At 43.0% G+C, this 17,092-nt stretch overlaps 1 protein-coding gene across 1 annotated transcript in view; it reads right to left on the bottom strand.

Moving 5' to 3' along the window:
- Window positions 1–2,608: 2,608 nt before the first annotated feature.
- Window positions 2,609–17,092, bottom strand: part of RAB10 (RAB10, member RAS oncogene family) — a 77,139-nt gene continuing 62,655 nt past the window's right edge. Inside the window, exons 3-6 of the mRNA XM_037893726.2 lie at window positions 16,522–16,660; window positions 7,066–7,155; window positions 6,308–6,409; window positions 2,609–4,933 (exon numbers count right to left, since the gene is read on the bottom strand). Of these exons, the coding sequence (XP_037749654.1) occupies window positions 4,850–4,933; window positions 6,308–6,409; window positions 7,066–7,155; window positions 16,522–16,660 (415 nt within the window). The 3' untranslated portion in view covers window positions 2,609–4,849. The remainder of the gene's footprint in view (window positions 4,934–6,307; window positions 6,410–7,065; window positions 7,156–16,521; window positions 16,661–17,092) is intronic.

Genomic DNA, 17,092 nt, shown 5'->3' with positions numbered 1-17,092 from the left:
TACCTCCTCCCACCCCACTCTCCTGCTGGTAATAGCTTGTCTAAAGTGATCACTCTCCTTACAATGTGTATGATAATCAAGGTGGGCCATTTCCAGCACAAATCCAGGTTTTCTCACCCTCCGCCCCCCCCAAACTCACTCTCCTGCTGGTAATAGTCCATCCAAAGTGACCCCTCTCTTTACACATTTACAAGAGAGAAATTTACACATTTACAAGCAGAAAATAGGTAATGTCTTCTGCAGTTTCCACAGTATGCATCCGATGAAGTGAGCTGTAGCTCACGAAAGCTTATGCTCAAATAAATTGGTTAGTCTCTAAGGTGCCACAAGTACTCCTTTTCTTTTTGCGAATACAGACTAACACGGCTGCTCCTCTGAAACAAGTAGGGCAAAACTGCATTGGTGGCGATTTTGCTGCTACAGATAGCTATATGCATCCCTTCCTGTGTCAATACAGGATTGGGTAACATTACTTCTTCCTGCAACAAGGGACTAGGGTGCAGTCAGTATGCACCCCACTGTCTGCTAAAAAACTCGTATCTCAGCCCACTCACCCACAGAGTAGGCAAAACAAGGTCTTAAGAAACCTTTACTAGGACCTACCACATAACAAATACAAGTTTAGAAAAGCTGATTTTATTTGTTCTTGGTAAAAGCAAGAATGGGATAGAGAATGATGGTTTATGTTATACAATTTGATGCAGTACAGGGTATAAAGGAATGTGTTTTAAATAAAAAGCCAATAAGTGTGGAAAAGCAATGTATTTATTCCTATGCTTACCATTTATTTTTGTTTTATCTTTTAGATATTCTAGACATTATAATCAAGGCTGGATGTTTCTTCACAGCCATGACTTCCAGAGCAAGAAGCTTGGCTTTTAGTATTATCAGACTTTGAGGTCTCTGTTGCATTGGCGATCCTGCTACTCAGAGTACGGGCTATTTTGTTTGCTTTAAAAACATTAAGATGTTTTTAAACAATTGTAAAATAGATACAAGTTAAATTGGTAATGGAAACTGAAAATTACAACTCTTGCCATTTCTGCTCTGTCAAAAAGGTAGCAGTCACTATTTCTCCGATAGCTTATTACATTCAAGACATCTTCACTGGCATTAGTTCATAGCATGCAGCTGACCTAAATACACATCCGGTTAATTAAATCTTAGCACAGACAGCGCTAGTTCAGGCCACGGCACATTTCAGAATCCAGATGACTCCATCACTGCATGAAAAAAGCACATGGTAGCTCCTTTTAGGCTGTTTGTTTTCTACACAGGCCTTAGGAGTCATTCAACACACAAGGGGAAGGATGTTTCTTCTAAGTATCAGTACAAGAATTGCTAGAAAGCAGTAATATAAAATTACTGCAAATATTTCAGTGGAATTCGCACTAAGTTAACTATTTTAGAAAGCGGGATTCTTCAGCATAGTGGATAGACTCCAGGAGATATTGCCCAGCTACGGTTACTTTCAGTCAAACTGATTGATATGGCCGTGAAAAAAGCTAATGCAGTCTTGGGATGCATCAGGAGAGGTATTTCCAGTAGGGATAAGGAGGTTTTAGTACCATTACACAAGGCACTGGTGAGACCTCTCCTGGAATACTGTGTGCAGTTCTGGTCTCCCATGTTTAAGAAGGATGAATTCAAACTGGAACAGGTACAGAGAAGGGCGACTAGGATGATCCGAGGAATGGAAAACTTGTCTTATGAAAGGAGACTCAAGGAGCTTGGCTTGTTTAGCCTAATCAAAAGAAGGCGGAGGGGAGATATGATTGCTCTCTATAAATATATCAGAGGGATAAATACCGGAGCAGGAGAGGAATTATTTAAGCTCAGTACCAATGTGGACACAAGAACAAATGGATATAAACTGGCCACCAGGAAGTTTAGACTTGAAATTAGACGAAGGTTTCTAACCATCAGAGGAGTGAAGTTTTGGAATAGCCTTCCAAGGGAAGCAGTGGGGGCAAAAGATCTATCTGGCTTTAAGATTAAACTCGATAAGTTTATGGAGGAGATGGTATGATGGGATAACACGGTTTTGGTAGTTAAATATTCATGGTAAATAGGCCCAATGGCCTGTGATGGGATATTAGATGAGGTGGGATCTGAGTTACCCAGGAAAGAATTTTCTGTAGTATCTGGCTGGTGAATCTTGCCCATATGCTCAGGGTTTAGCTGATCGCCATATTTGGGGTCGGGAAGGAATTTTCCTCCAGGGCAGATATGAAGAGGCCCTGGAGGTTTTTCGCCTTCCTCTGTAGCATGGGGCATGGGTCACTTGCTGGAGGATTCTCTGCTCCTTGAAGTCTTTAAACCACGATTTGAGGACTTCAATAGCTCAGACATAGGTGAGAGGTTTTCGCAGGAGTGGTGGGTGAAATTCTGTGGCCTGCGTTGTGCAGGTCAGACTAGATGATCATAATGGTCCCTTCTGACCTAAATATTTATGAATCTATGAATTGTTTCTTTGGCAGATGCATTTACAGTGGATGCTTTCCCCCTCTTTTCAAACCAACACGGAGTGTCTTGTACTCCACAAGTAAATGAAAGCCAAGCCGCACAGTTGGAAATCATGTTTTTATATGAACAGAAATAGACCATCTAGAAATATTTCAGTTTATTTAACTTGTTAAGTAGAATATGAAACTGAATTTGTAGCTAGTTGTATCAGAGAGTGGACTGTCCTCTAACTGCTCAGTGTTTAATGAACACAGCTTCTACAAAGGATCCCAACAGACTTACAGAGGTGGGGTTAAGTCCCATTAAGCAAATAAAGACCCCATGTTTTAAACAGACCATACAAAAATTGATGTATACTCCATTTTCCCTTTTTTGATAACGTTAGAAAGTGCAAATTTAACAAAAAGGTAGCCATATTCTGTCTATTTACAATGCTGATCAATATGCTTAATACGTGAGAAACAAAAACAGTGTCAATTTATCACCTAGAGCCCCAGTTTCTTGCCTTTTCCCCAGCAGCCACTCAACTGGGCAGGGTTAATGAGTACAGAGGAGAGAAACTGCCAGAACAGAGAGGATGAGGGAGACATATCAGTAAAGTTACTAAACTGATAGCAGGTCAAAACAAGAATCTGAACGTTAAAAGACTCATTTCATTAAAGTCAAGTCAGGGTCATTTGCTGATTTCACTATTTAGTGGAGGAAGATCAAGCAACCAAGTGCACAAAGGTCAGGCCAAGCCAGTCAGATTCAGAAAAGCAGATTTGGGGGGGTTCTACTAGAAACTTTCATGTGCTCTTTGCTGGAGAATCCTCCTTCACTGTTTATATGCAAGCCAGCTGGATGTTAAAACGCTCTCCTTAACAAGGCACCTAATCGTACATGAGCAGCCTAAATTAGCCTGGGGTCCTTCAACTCTCTTCTCCACTAGAAATGGATGAGGCCATTCAATAGTTCAGCACAGGCGTCTTTTTGGGAAAATAGCAAAGCTAGCATACCCTGATCTACAGATGAAGCATGAAAGCAAAGCAGAAAAGCAAGTCAAATACCCATGGGGGTACAAAAACACAGGGATACCAATTCTACCTCCCTGCATGAGTCACCTGCTGTTTTTCAACAGGATTAAATGATGAGCTCAAGAATGACCACGATGAAGAACAAATTAAAAATTCTTTATGACAACAAATTAACACCGGAAAAAGTGGAAATTGTAGGGGAAGCAATAATTCAACACAACTGCCAACTTTTGTTTTTTGTTTTTAAAAGACTAGTTTACTTAACCTTTTGCTAGGCTACCAAATGCCCTGTTCGAGCAGCTAATAGAGACTTTAAGTTCATATTAACTGTTGTCAGTTTGGGAACTGCATGTTATATTCACGCACACAGAAAGACAACCAACCACATCACCCTCCATCAAAAACTAGTGCATGCAAATACCTGATCCATATCATAAAACCCATAGGCTATGCAGGAGGACAGAGGGGGGAGATACTAGTGAACGGACATTGGCTAGAGGGAAATTAGTAGGCATAACATTTTACCTTGAAAGCTAAATTAGTGCTTTGTATTAACTTTGGCAAACATACCAGGTTGCCATCTTTTAATTAACACATGACACCATGAAGAAAAGCAAATAAAAGCAGCATGCAGGCAAAAGGAAAAGTTGCCAGTGAGAAAAATGGCAGCAGGAACAGTTCTGAATGGCCAGGTCACCATAAAGGAGACTCAGCAGATAAATTTAAGATATTTGCACCATCCTTTGTCCTCTATTCACTACACCAACAATCACAGTAAAGCAACCACAAAAGAGTTTAATATTTTAAAATGGTCACGTTTGGATGGTACGTCTCCTGCACATGCTTCCACCAGAAAAAAAAAAAGTTCCTTTCCACATAAGGCACAGGACAAAATAAACCCCATTTACATACTCAAGGCGAAAATGAGTTTTTTTCCTGGCTTTTTTTGCTGATGCATGTCTATAGAATATGGTGACTCAAGCACATTATCCATAACAGAAAATTCCACTGTTGTACAAATTAAAGTGTTAATTCTAACTTTTATTCTTATACAATTTGCAGAATAGAGTTGAAATGATTGCTATAAGTTTTAATGTCAAGAATGGGACTATAATACAACCAAAATGTAGTGGTGAGTTGAGCAGATACATTAAAAAAAAAGTCACAGACATGATTTTTCTATACATTTTGTTGAGAAAATTATAGTCAGCAAGCTGTCCTAAATGGAAGAACAAAGGGAGGCTGGAGCTTTGTTAAGATGAGGAATGAAACATTCATTTAAGGTTAAAAGTGGGCAGAGTGGTTTATTTTGCAGCGAGAAAAAACAAAAGGGGTGGTGGATGGCGATTGGTGATCTAGGAGAACGTTCAGCAACACTTGTTCTTCCAGCCTGTCACCCCTCCTCCACTGCTGATATCTACATTTTCACTGTTGGGCTCTTTTACAGGGGTCTGCAATGAAACAAGCCAAAGACACACTAATTACATTCTGAAGAGATGCAAACATTCAGCACTGAAGAGAGAGAAGCATGCAAAAGGACAATGTTTATTTTGGTGATAACATGCCCATAAATTAGATGTGGTTCTAAACCCGCACAGAACTTTGTGGAGATTTGGAGTCAAACTTTGTAGCTGAGCTGAACCAGTCCTACCATATCTGAAACCCATCATCTCCGGAATTTGGAACAAACTTTGCAGTTTGGGCCCATCACTAAAATAAACCTAAATTTTCTTCTAGACATTGCTTTTGGGACTTATACTGGGGCTTTGCTTGTCCTACCAACAAGTCACATAATACACTAAGGAGCCATTCAGGCAATTATCTTAGAACAGATTTAGCTGGGGGGTTGAGTATCACCTATGTGGGCTGTTCTAAAAATTCTTTGGTGTCAGAATAATCTACATACAGAGAAGGGCTCTTTTAGTGTGTTTTGGTAGGCAACTTAGACAAGTTGCCTCTTGTTTGGCTACCATTTAGGCAAGTCAGTCTCCCCAGCAGCTAAGACTTAATATTTTTAGCATAAGCAGTTTGCTCAGATCACACAAAACCACTTACAACAGAAACATATCTGCTCTACGTTTTCAATTCTTTCTTGGGCAGTTATCTACCACAGGGTTCCACCCCCCAAAATCACGTGCACTTTTTTAAAAAAAACAACAGTCTTACACATTTGGCTTGCTTTCCAGTTTTCAGTAACAAGTCTGGTGATTGGAACATATTTTCTGTGAAGTACTTGCATGTCCAGTCAGGAGTTTGCTTTTAAGTTGCTTTGTAAGCCAAATTCTGAGACAGTAAGACACCCATGTTTGCTTGCATCATGCGATGCAAACTTGGTTAGACCTCACTGAAACTTTAAGCTCAAGTGGTTTTGCTCAGACGCTAACTTCTATTTTCAGCTGCTTAGAACCTGATCTAAGCGACCCATTAGCAGGTTGATGTATTACAGGATAGCAGCTATGTTTCTTTCTTTTTCTCCTTTACCACAACACCCCTCCAGAGCTACAAAAATATCCCCAGTTTCAGACTGAGACAAATCTAGAACGGCTAAGTGTCTTTCCCAAAACAATGTTCGCATTTAACGGTTCCTATTTCCCGGCAATGCCTGATTTATTGCAATAAAGGTGCAATCTAAGACAAAATGAAGCATCCAAAGTTCCCCTGATTGTATAGCACGTCTGCAAAACTTGTAGATTCTCGTTTTACAATTGGAATCTACACCACTTCAGCTAAATTCTCAGGTCTTGCTAGTTTTGATTTGTATTTGATATTTTAAGTGATGTTGGCTTTTTCAATAAGCAGTCGAGAAAAATTCCGTGGGCACTTACCTTTCGAAGAATGTCTTCTGCTAATGTGAGGAATGCCTTCTCAATGTTTATATTTGCTTTTGCACTAGTTTCGAAAAACCTAATACCATGCTCCCTCGCAATCTAAACCAAAAGAGGCAAGAAGATTAGCAGTAGAAGGCCTTACATGCACAGTTTATACATTGGTGCTCAATGACAACTATGGTTAGTAACCAGTTTGCTGTAGCAGGTGTAATTTGTTTCAGTACAACAGACAGGAGTGCAAGGATTACTAGTCAGTCAAACTGAGATGATACTGGTAAAATAGTCTAATGCTTGGTGAGGACAAAACAGTTTTACTGAGGTACACAGAAGTAGGTATTCAGACATGATGAATTATAAACCGTTACAAAATCTAATACATGCCACCAACCTACGTCATATGGTATAAATGACTGAAGCAAAAGGATTTGCAGAAGAATGTTAGAAACTAAACAGAGGAAACAGACTGACTAGCCAAGTTCGCATTACTGGCAGACTAGCCTAAACGGTAGATGTTCACAATACAACTCCAGAAAAGATTTTCCTGGGTTTACAAGTCATTAGCAAGTCCAATATTAGTCATATTACTCTTTGGCAGGTCTTACAATGGAGTTTAAGTTCTCTAGTAATATAACCCCTGAAACAGCTTCAGTTTTATAATGGCTGTTTGGCTGATTCCATACTTTTCACCTTTGCACATTGGGGAAGGTCTCAGTAACACGCTTTTCTTTGCGAACCAGTTCTCGCTTGACACTCACCTGTTCTCCTTTTGCTTTAGCTACAACTCTCTTTTCTTCCATGTCACACTTGTTTCCTAACAGCATCCTCTCCACATCTTCATTGGCATGCTAAAACAGGAACAAGAAATAGCTCGTTATATATGTTTTCACATCTGCTAAAAGATAACATGCACATATCTTGTTCATCTTTGTATTAACTCGTCTTTTTGGCATTTCTGGTTCAATTTATATAGAAGTGGATGGCCCATCATCTTTGGTGGAGCTTGGCAGGACTGTGCTAAGCAGCATGTTCCCTAAGGGAAGCTCTGCACAAAAGAACCCATACTCTGAAAGTGGGATATGGCAGAAAAAGCCTACAACTTTAAGGCAAGCCCGCCACCTCCAGCAGAAGTCAATTTTTCCCTGGTCTTTCTCTGCCTGTAGTCTGTGATTAGAAAAGCCTCCTCTCATAAAAAGGACCAAATGGTGTTTGGCAGTCTGCATTCTTCTAGTTAAAGACATTAACCTACTGAATGCTTAAGTTACACTCAGTTACCCAAGGAAACAATCAACTTCCTGCCCAACTAAGAAGATTTAATGTCTGCTGGCTTAGAACATTTAGTCCTGTTTTCATAAAGGCCAAAACACTAAGGACAGATAAAAGACTGGTTGCCAACACAGATAATCAAATTTTCACGCACTGGAATCACTGATTTTGATGTAACTTTCTCAGGATATGTCTGCACTATGGAGAAAATACTGGCTATACCTGCCTAGCCCCATGGTATAGATGCAGCCTACACTGAGAGAAGGGGTTTTTCTGTCACTGTAGAAATACTATCTCCCTGAATTAAGTTAGCCCTCTCCTGTTGGCATAGCTGTACTGGTCAGGGACATTTTTTTTCCCCCCACACCCCTGATGCCAACAATACCCCAGTGTAGATCAAGCCTAAGCATTTCTAGACTCCCTTGCACATTGTTATGGTGCAGACAGTACCTTGTTTAAGAACTGTGTTTAAAAAAGGTCAACCACTGCAAAGCTAAATAGCTGAGTGGTTAGCAGGAAATGCCTCCAGCTAAGTTCTAACAGCTCTTCTTGAGTTATTTGGTAGGGTGATCGTGTAGATATAGGGCTGGGTGAACAGTTCAATTATCCAAACCCAATCTGTAAAAAGGCATTTAGTTTCCATTCAGCAGCTAGAAACCCATTTACATGGTGATCTTGGAATACTTTGACGAAATGAACACACTAAAGTGGGAAATCTGGCACTGGATATTGAGTACAGTGGATGGATCTTGTTCTTTAGCATTGTCTGAGAAAAGGAAATGAGAATTTCTAGCATCACTGAATCTGAAGAGCACAATGAATATGTTAATCTTATTCTAGGTGTCAGCTTTGTATCTCATACTGGTCTGCGTGTTCTGACATGCACACAAGCTGCTCATCTGAATCCTGCTTCATAGGGCGGGTGCTGGTTTCACTACAACCCTGTTATGCGGCACAAGGGCAGCAAGAAAAGAAAAATGGAATGTTACACCATTGCTCAAACTGCAAATAAAAATATAGAAACGGATGTGCAAAAAAGGAGTTTTATAATGCACAACATATTAAACTGACTGCTTTACTGGATGTCAAGGGAACAATTTCAAAGCCTACAATATCGAATGAGAGCACTTTTCTGGCCAGTCTGACAAGACAATTACCTGTTCATCTGGAACAGAAGAGAGCCTTAAAACACTTGTTCATTAACATCTGCTTACAAAGGAAGCCCTCCCTACTTACACTACAGTAACCAATAATTGTGACAAACTGATATCTCTGGAAGTCCTCATGGACCAATAGAACAAAGCATCAGTTAGTGGAGAATTTGTAATCTGAATTTACTTCTGTTTCAACAGTCTTAAGGAATACTCCCTTGGAATGGATGGTAAGTAGGATTAGTAGATATTTATTACCATAAATAACTAACAAACCAAAAGTCTACATAATCTGGTTTTCCTGCCTAAAGTAGTGGCCCAAACAAGTTGTTTCACAAGGAGGCCTGCCTGACCAGGATCAACTCAGTTTGGGATTTTTTGGAAGAGTACTTAGATGGCAAGAAGGAAAGATCAAAGAAACATGCACTGAAAATATTGACCGTTGAGAGACAGTGCTATTTGTTATACAGTGCTTACACAACAGACATCTTTGATGTACAACCAGACTCCACCGTACAATACCAGCATGGATTCACCAAGGGAAGGTCATGCCTGACTAATCTAATCGCCTTCTATGATGAGATTACTGGTTCTGGGGATGAAGGGAAAGCAGTGGATGCATTGTTTCTTGACTTTAGCAAAGCTTTTGACACAGTCTCCCACAGTATTCTTGTCAGCAAGTTAAGAAGTATGGGCTGGATGAATGCACTATAAGGTGGGTAGAAAGTTGGCTAGATTGTCGGGCTCAACGGATAGTGATCAATGGCTCCATGTCTAGTTGGCAGCCGGTGTCAAGTGGAGTGCCCCAGGGGTCGTTCCTGGGGCCGGTTTTGTTCAATATCTTCATAAATGATCTGGAGGATGGTGTGGATTGCACCCTCAGCAAATTTGCAGATGATACTAAACTAGGAGGAGTGGTAGATACGCTGGAGGGCAGGGATAGGATACAGAGGGACCTAGACAAATTGGAGGATTGGGCCAAAAGAAATCTGATGAGGTTCAATAAGGATAAGTGCAGGGTCCTGCACTTAGGACGGAAGAATCCAATGCACCGCTACAGACTAGGGACCGAATGACTAAGCAGCAGTTCTGCGGAAAAGGACCTAGGGGTGACAGCGGACGAGAAGCTGGGTATGAGTCAGCAGTGTGCCCTTGTTGCCAAGAAAGCCAATGGCATTTTGGGATGTATAAGTAGGGGCATAGCCAGCAGATTGAGGGACGTGATCGTTCCCCTCTATTCAAATTGGTGAGGCCTCATCTGGAGTACTGTGTCCAGTTTTGGGCCGCACACTACAAGAAGGATGTGGAGAAACTGGAGAGGGTCCAGCGAAGGGCAACAAAGATGATTAGGGGTCTGGAACACATGACTTCTGAGGAGAGGCTGAGGGAACTGGGATTGTTTAGTCTGCAGAAGAGAAGAATGAGGGGGGATTTGACAGCTACTTTCAACTACCTGAGAGGTGGTTCCAGAGAGGATGGTTCTAGACTATTCTCAGTGGTAGAAGAGGACAGGACAAGGAGTAATGGTCTCAAGTTGCAGTGGGGGAGGTTTAGGCTGGATATTAGGAAAAACTTTTTCACTAGGAGGGTGGTGAAACACTGGAATGCGTTACCTAGGGAGGTGGTAAAATCTCCTTCCTTAGAAGTTTTTAAGGTCAGGCTTGACCAAGCTCTGGCTGGGATGATTTAATTGGGGATTGGTCCTGCTTTGAGCAGGGGGTTGGACTAGATGATCTCCTGAGGTCCCTTCCAACCCTGGTTCGTGAAGACAGAGGCAAAAAAATGCATTGAGTACATTAGCTTTTTCCACATCCTCTGTCACTAGCTTGCCTCCCTCATTCAGTAAGGGGCCCACACTTTCCTTGGCTTTCTTCTTGTTGCCAACATACCTGAAGAAACCCTTCTTGTTACTCTTAACATCTCTTGCTAGCTGCAGCTCCAGGTGCTATTTGGCCCTCCTGATTTCATTCCTACATGCCCGAGCAACATTTTTATACTCTTCCCTAGTCATTTGTCCAATCTTCCACTTCTTGTAAGCTTCTTTTTTATGTTTAAGATCCGCAAGGATTTCACTGTTAAGCCAAGCTGGTCGCCTGCCATATTTACTATTCTTTCGACACATCGGGATGGTTTGTCCCTGTAACCTCAATAGGGATTCTTTGAAATACAGCCAGCTCTCCTGGACTCCTTTCCCCCTCATGTTATTCCCCCAGGGGATCTTACCCATCAGTTCCCTGAGGGAGTCAAAGTCTGCTTTCCTGAAGTCCAGGGTCCGTATTCTGCTGCTTACCTTTCTTTCCTGTGTCAGGATCCTGAACTCAACCAACTCATGGTCACTGCCTCCCAGATTCCCATCCACTTTTGCATCCCCTACTAATTCTTCCCGGTTTGTGAGCAGCAGGTCAAGAAAAGCTCTCCCCCTAGTTGGCTCCTCCAGCACTTGCACCGGGAAATTGTCCCCTACATTTTCCAAAAGCTTCCTGGATTGTCTGTGCACCGCTGTAGTGCTCTCCCAGCAGATATCAGGATGATTTAAGTTGCCCATGAGAACCAGGGCGTGCGATCTAGTAGCTTCTGCGAGTTGCCGGAAGAAACCCTCATCCACCTCATCCCCCTGGTCCGGTGGTCTATAGCAGACTCCCACCACTACATCACTCTTGTTGCTCACACTTCTAAACTTAATCCAGAGACTCTCAGGTTTTTCTGCAGTTTCATACCGGAGCTCTGAGCAGTCATACTGCTCCCTTACATTCAGTGCTACTCCCCCACCTTTTCTGCCCTGCCTGTCCCTCCTGAACAGTTTATAACCATCCATGACAGTACTCCAGTCATGTGAGTTACCCCACCAAGTCTCTGTTATTCCAATCACGTCATAATTCCTTGCCTTCACCAGGACCTCCAGTTCTCTGCGCTTGTTTCCAAGGCTTTGTGCATTTGTATATAGGCACTTGAGATAACCTGCTGATCGCACCTCATTCTCAGTATGAGGTAGGAACCCTCCCCTCACAGACGTTCCTGCCTGTGAAATCCCATGATTTTTGTGCCTATTTTCAAATTTCCCATGAACCCAAGCAGGATTTGTCATTGTTCGCCATCTCTGACAAACAGCCGGCCCAGCGCAGCACTATTGTCATGAGCATTGCAAGCACTGGACGCGTGTTCTTCTGGTGTTTGCAGAACACAAGAACCACTGCAGAGAATATTACTATTTCCACAAGAACCACTGCAGAGAATATTACTATTTCCATGTCAGTTTGCTATGGGACATAATGAGAATCAATTCAAAGTTGTTGGTGGCATTCATGGAACAGCTGCCAACAGTAGAGCGCTGCTTCTGGGCCTGAGAAATGAGCACTGACTGGTGAGATTGCATCATAACGCACGTTTAGGATGACAAGCAGTTGCTGCAGAACTTCCATATCCACGAATAAGACCTTGTGCATCTGTGTGCCGAGCTCGCCCCAGCCATTCAACCTGTGGGGCATCAAACAGAGCTGCACTGACAGTGGAGAAGCAAGTGATGATCATGCTGTGGAAACTGGCAACGCTGGACTGCTACTGGTCAATGGGAAAATCCACTGGAGGAGCCATCATCTCTTCTTGCTAAGCAGGACTGTGACTCCCTGCAATGTGCAGGACATAGCGGATGGCTTTGCAGCTATGGTGTTCCCAAACTGCGGTGGTGCAACACATACATGCCTATTTTGGCCCCAGAGCACAACAGAAAGGACTACTTCTCCATGGTTATGCAAGTGCTGGTGGATCACTGTGAATGCTTCACTCACATCCATGTTGGCCGTTCAGAAAAGGTGCATGACATCTTTAAGAATCCAAGACTGTTCAGAAAGCTACAAGCAGAGACCTTTTCCAAGTAGTGGATTACCAATAGCGATGTTGAAATGCCAGTAGCGATCCTGGGGGATCCAGCCAACCCCATAACTCCTCTGGCTCACGAAACTGTACACCAGCCACCTCAACAGCACTAAGGAAAGATTCAACTACAAGCTCAGCAGGTGCAGAATGACAGATGGATGTACTTTTGGTAGATTGAAAGGGTGCTGGCATTGTTTAGTCATCAGAATCTCAGTGTGAAAGATATCCCAACGATTACAGCTGCCTGTTGCGTCCTGCATAATATTTGTGAAGCAAAGGGGGAAGTTGCCATAGGGTAGAGGTGGAGCAGCTGTCTGTCAAGTTTGACCAGCCAAACACAAGAGCTATCGGACGAGCTCAACGAGGAGCTATATGGGTTAGGGAGGCTTTGAAAGAGCACTAACAGCAAGTCACAGTACTGTGCTCAACCTGGTGCAGCAGTATGGGGGTCTGTTAGGAACTGTAAGGTGCTTGCTGCACATTTGTGCATATATCACTGACACTGCAGTTAATAATGTAGGTGTTTGCTGTACATTTATGACGACTACACTGTTTGGCACTGATCCTATGGGTTGAGTGTGTACGAGACCATCACTTTCATTGCCAGTGGGCATTATACACCAGGTGTTTTAAACCAATAAAGATTAATAACTTTAAAAACAAAAGTTATTCACTTATGAAACAGTTCCCAACAATCTGAAGAACATAAATGTAAACACATTTTAACTTAAAATTTAGGAACCTAAACAGGAGGAAGGCACACTGATATGCATTGCAGCTGCATACGCATCAACCGTGGCTCTCACAGATCCATATAGGTGAAGCTGTGGTTGTCCATTCTTTCCCCTGGTTTGGGATGGTAGGAGCAGGCATGTGGGCACTGAGGCCATGTGGAATGCTGGGGTGGGGGAGAGAAGAGCTATGCTGCAGTTCTACACTGACTGCAATGGCAGTCGAGCCTGGGATTGTTGAACCTGGAGGTCCACAAGAGTTTGCAGGTTCTGCGCTTGCTGACATAGAAGCTCATTACGTCCTGGTGCATCTCTCTCTTTTCCTGTGCCTCTCTCCTGTCTGCCCCTTCCTTCTCCATACGATCTGCAATATTCACCCTCTCGGGCCTCTGTTCAACATCTGATGCAGCACTTGCTTGCAGGATCTTGCAGATCTTGTCCTCCCACATGCTCTTTTTTCCCCCTCCTCACTGGGTTAGTCATTCTACTGGTGTGCAGGGCATACCCATCAAGACTACAATGGTCATACCTACAGACAAAACTGAGGTACCACTGTCAACACAAAAGGAAGAAAAAGTGAACTTAAGATTCAGAACTCCCCACTCCCTCGCTTCCTTCAAGTGTCAAACAAGACATGCTGATTGGCTTTCTGCTTTGGAATGCTTGTTCACAGTGCCACAGCACCAGCCATGGTGAGCATGGCCCGCCTGGGGTGAGGCAAACAAGGAGGGAATTACTCAGTTGCACGAAACTGAGTACAGGGCACTGGCACCCATTTTCCACAGTTTGTGGTGGCTTTAGCAGATATCACACTGGAGGCAGATAGAGCACAGCTGCTGCTGGCATCCCAAAGCCACCCAGCCCCGTATGCTGCTAGCCTGTTTATGGCAATAGTGCCTGCCAAAGTTATTGCTGAATGACATGGGAAAGCGTCCTCTCATCAAGGAAGAAATAAAGCTACTATCCCTAGACCCCTCTGGGAGAGGATTTCAGGGTACCTCCATGGAACTTTCATCAAGATCTCTCAGGATTCAATGGACATCCCTGTGTACATAAACTGCTCTGCACAGCCTCCTCAGCCTGACTCTAGAGCACAATGAAAGCAGATAGCAACTCTACCTCTCTTTGTTGTACCTCTGAATAAATTAATGAAAAAAGTCAATAGCTGTGTCCTACTAAGATGCGGGTGCCATCACTGTAATGGGAAATTTACTTATACACTTATCCAAGGTTCTCTCTCATTTCAGGCTTGCCTGTGGTTGACTGCAGGGACTGACTGGAATCAAAAATAGGTCCCGGCTCTTGGCACAGCTGGGATCCCCCCACCCCCAGTCACCTGTCCCACATAGTCATCCTCCTCGCTGTTCATGGTAGGGGCCTGTGACCCTGGTTCCTCAGAGGTATCCAGGATAGTCTGTGGGGTGGTGGTGGGATCTTTGCCAAGTGGCAGGTCTGCAGCTTGGCACCAGATTGATCGCTGGCCTCCCAGGCCTTCTGGTACTTTTGCCACGCTCCTAGGCTTTCACACAGCACTGCTGCTGGTCCCTGTCATAATACTTCTCCTGCATACTCTGAGCAATCTGCTCACAGATGTTGATGTTTCTACAGCTGGTTCAGCGCTGCCCCTAGACAGCCTATTTTCCCCACAGGCCCAGGAGAAGCAATTTCTGTCTATTCCAAGCCAAAGCAGGTCTGGAGCATGCAGCTGGCAGGATCAGCTAGGCAGTTACATAAAACAATGGAGAGTAGACAGGGGTGTGCTGAGCAAGATGGACAACCAAGAAAAGCCATTTCAAAAATGTGAAGGGATTTTAAGGGGGGAGGCTTCTGGTTCATGTGACCCCTGGGCAATGGAGTTCACAACTGTGACCAGGTCTGTCAAGCATTGTGGGACAGCTGCTGGAAGAGTGTTAGGGTTGACAAAAAACAATGCATCTACACTCATGCAGCACTAATCCATGTATGTCAACTATGGCTCAATGCCACGCAGGGAGCTGGTGTTACTATGTCGACATAACAAGGTACTTATATCAGTGGGAGAGAAATTTAAGTGTAGTCGTGCGCACAACTAGGTCGACGCAAGGCAGCTTATTTTGACCTAACTTTGTAGTGTAGACCAGGCCTTACAGACTGATCATTTCAACAGAAACTCAGCTAACATACTTTCACAAGTCCTTCTGCTTCCTAAGGTGCCAAAACCCACCTGTGCCAAGAATTCCCATCTGAGCTGTTAACGCCTCCTGGCAACTTTATGAAGCAGCAGTCATTCACACATACAATTCCACAGCTGATTAAATGGATCTTGCCTCAAATTTTAGGTTCAGCTGGCTGAAACGTATACAGGGCTTACCTACAATGGATCATATTGCATATTCTCCTACACTGTCTTTAGTGCCCATTTCTTCTTGCCTCTCTGCCCATCCAACTCTTCCTCACCCTTCCCCACCAGCTATAATAAGGGCAGAGTGGCATTACATAACAGGCATCATTAAGCCCTGAAGGGAATTTGCCATCCAGAAGTAGTATGAAACACTGTCAAGAATGTGCTCAGTTCCTACAAAAATGAACTTGACATTTAAGTGATCTTTCCTTCTTTGCAAAACACATTTAGCTTCCATGAGAGAGAAACCTATAAATATGTAATCTGCACTAAGACAGGTACATTTCACCAAGTAATGTTAAAGTATAGAAATTACTGTTATTTTTGTATCGTGGTTCTTACTGCAACAGCTGCTACCATGGCAGGCCATGTGTGTTGGTAACTGCTCTTAACATTAGAGCCTGTTTATTGGAGAAAGGCACATACCCTCACCCGATCTCTTGAATGCAGAAAAGAGCCCTAAAGTTTTTTTGTTTTTTTTTAAATAAACTTAAGAGTTAAAATTCTAATGCTAACAAACTTCTAAACATGTGTTTCAGGGAGCAACATTGCTAGTCAAAGTTCTGACCATCAACAAATTCTCTATCTCCTGGAGCAGAGGTATGGCATATGCAAACCAGCCTGACACTCCATCATCACTACCCTCATCTGTCTCCTTGATGGTAAGGGCTACTATGGTAGCATATTTGCAAGGGAGAAACAGCTAGTCTCAAGATACTCAGTTCTGCAGGGTCTACTTTCAGCAGCATGTTGGACCTGTAATATAGCAGGCGCAGTTAGAGCAGAGGACAGGATCTCATTGGCACTGCTCACCTCATCTATGTTTCTGAGCCATTTGCTGATGTTTTCAAAGCTTTTGCCATTAGTGATGTCATACACTAGCATAATTCCCATGGCGCCTCTGTAGTAAGAGGTGGTGATGGTGTGAAATCGCTCCTGTCCTGCTGTATCCCTGTGAATAGCAAGCAAAATAGTCAGTATTTAAAACCCAAAATGTTTATACATTAGAGGCACATTCTAGATAAGAGTGGGGACATCTATGTTAGACAAACAGAGATAAGAACTAAAGCACATTTATTGCCATATCTGAAATAGCATGGAAACCTGCAGAATTTTCAATGACATTCATGGTTGGTACTGTTTAAGCACCCATTTAGGCAGATTCAAACCCCCCCGCCCCCCGCCTCCCTTCCTCAGAGGCGGCCACACGTCCAGCAGTCTTATCAGAAAGAAGTGTGGCACAAAGACAGAAGAAATGCCTTGAAGCTCACAAGGGGACAGCAAGACTGGATTTAAAAAAAAAAACAAACACATTTTTTCCCATGCCACTAAGCTAGCCACAAAGTTCATTAAAAGAACCAAAAAAAAAAAAAAAAGACATAAG

The sequence above is a fragment of the Chelonia mydas genome, chromosome 3, assembly GCF_015237465.2.
Source record: "Chelonia mydas isolate rCheMyd1 chromosome 3, rCheMyd1.pri.v2, whole genome shotgun sequence".
In the NCBI taxonomy this organism is placed as follows: domain Eukaryota; kingdom Metazoa; phylum Chordata; order Testudines; family Cheloniidae; genus Chelonia; species Chelonia mydas.
Note: the sequence above shows the minus strand (reverse complement) of the source record. Positions and strands in the feature narration are given on the sequence as shown.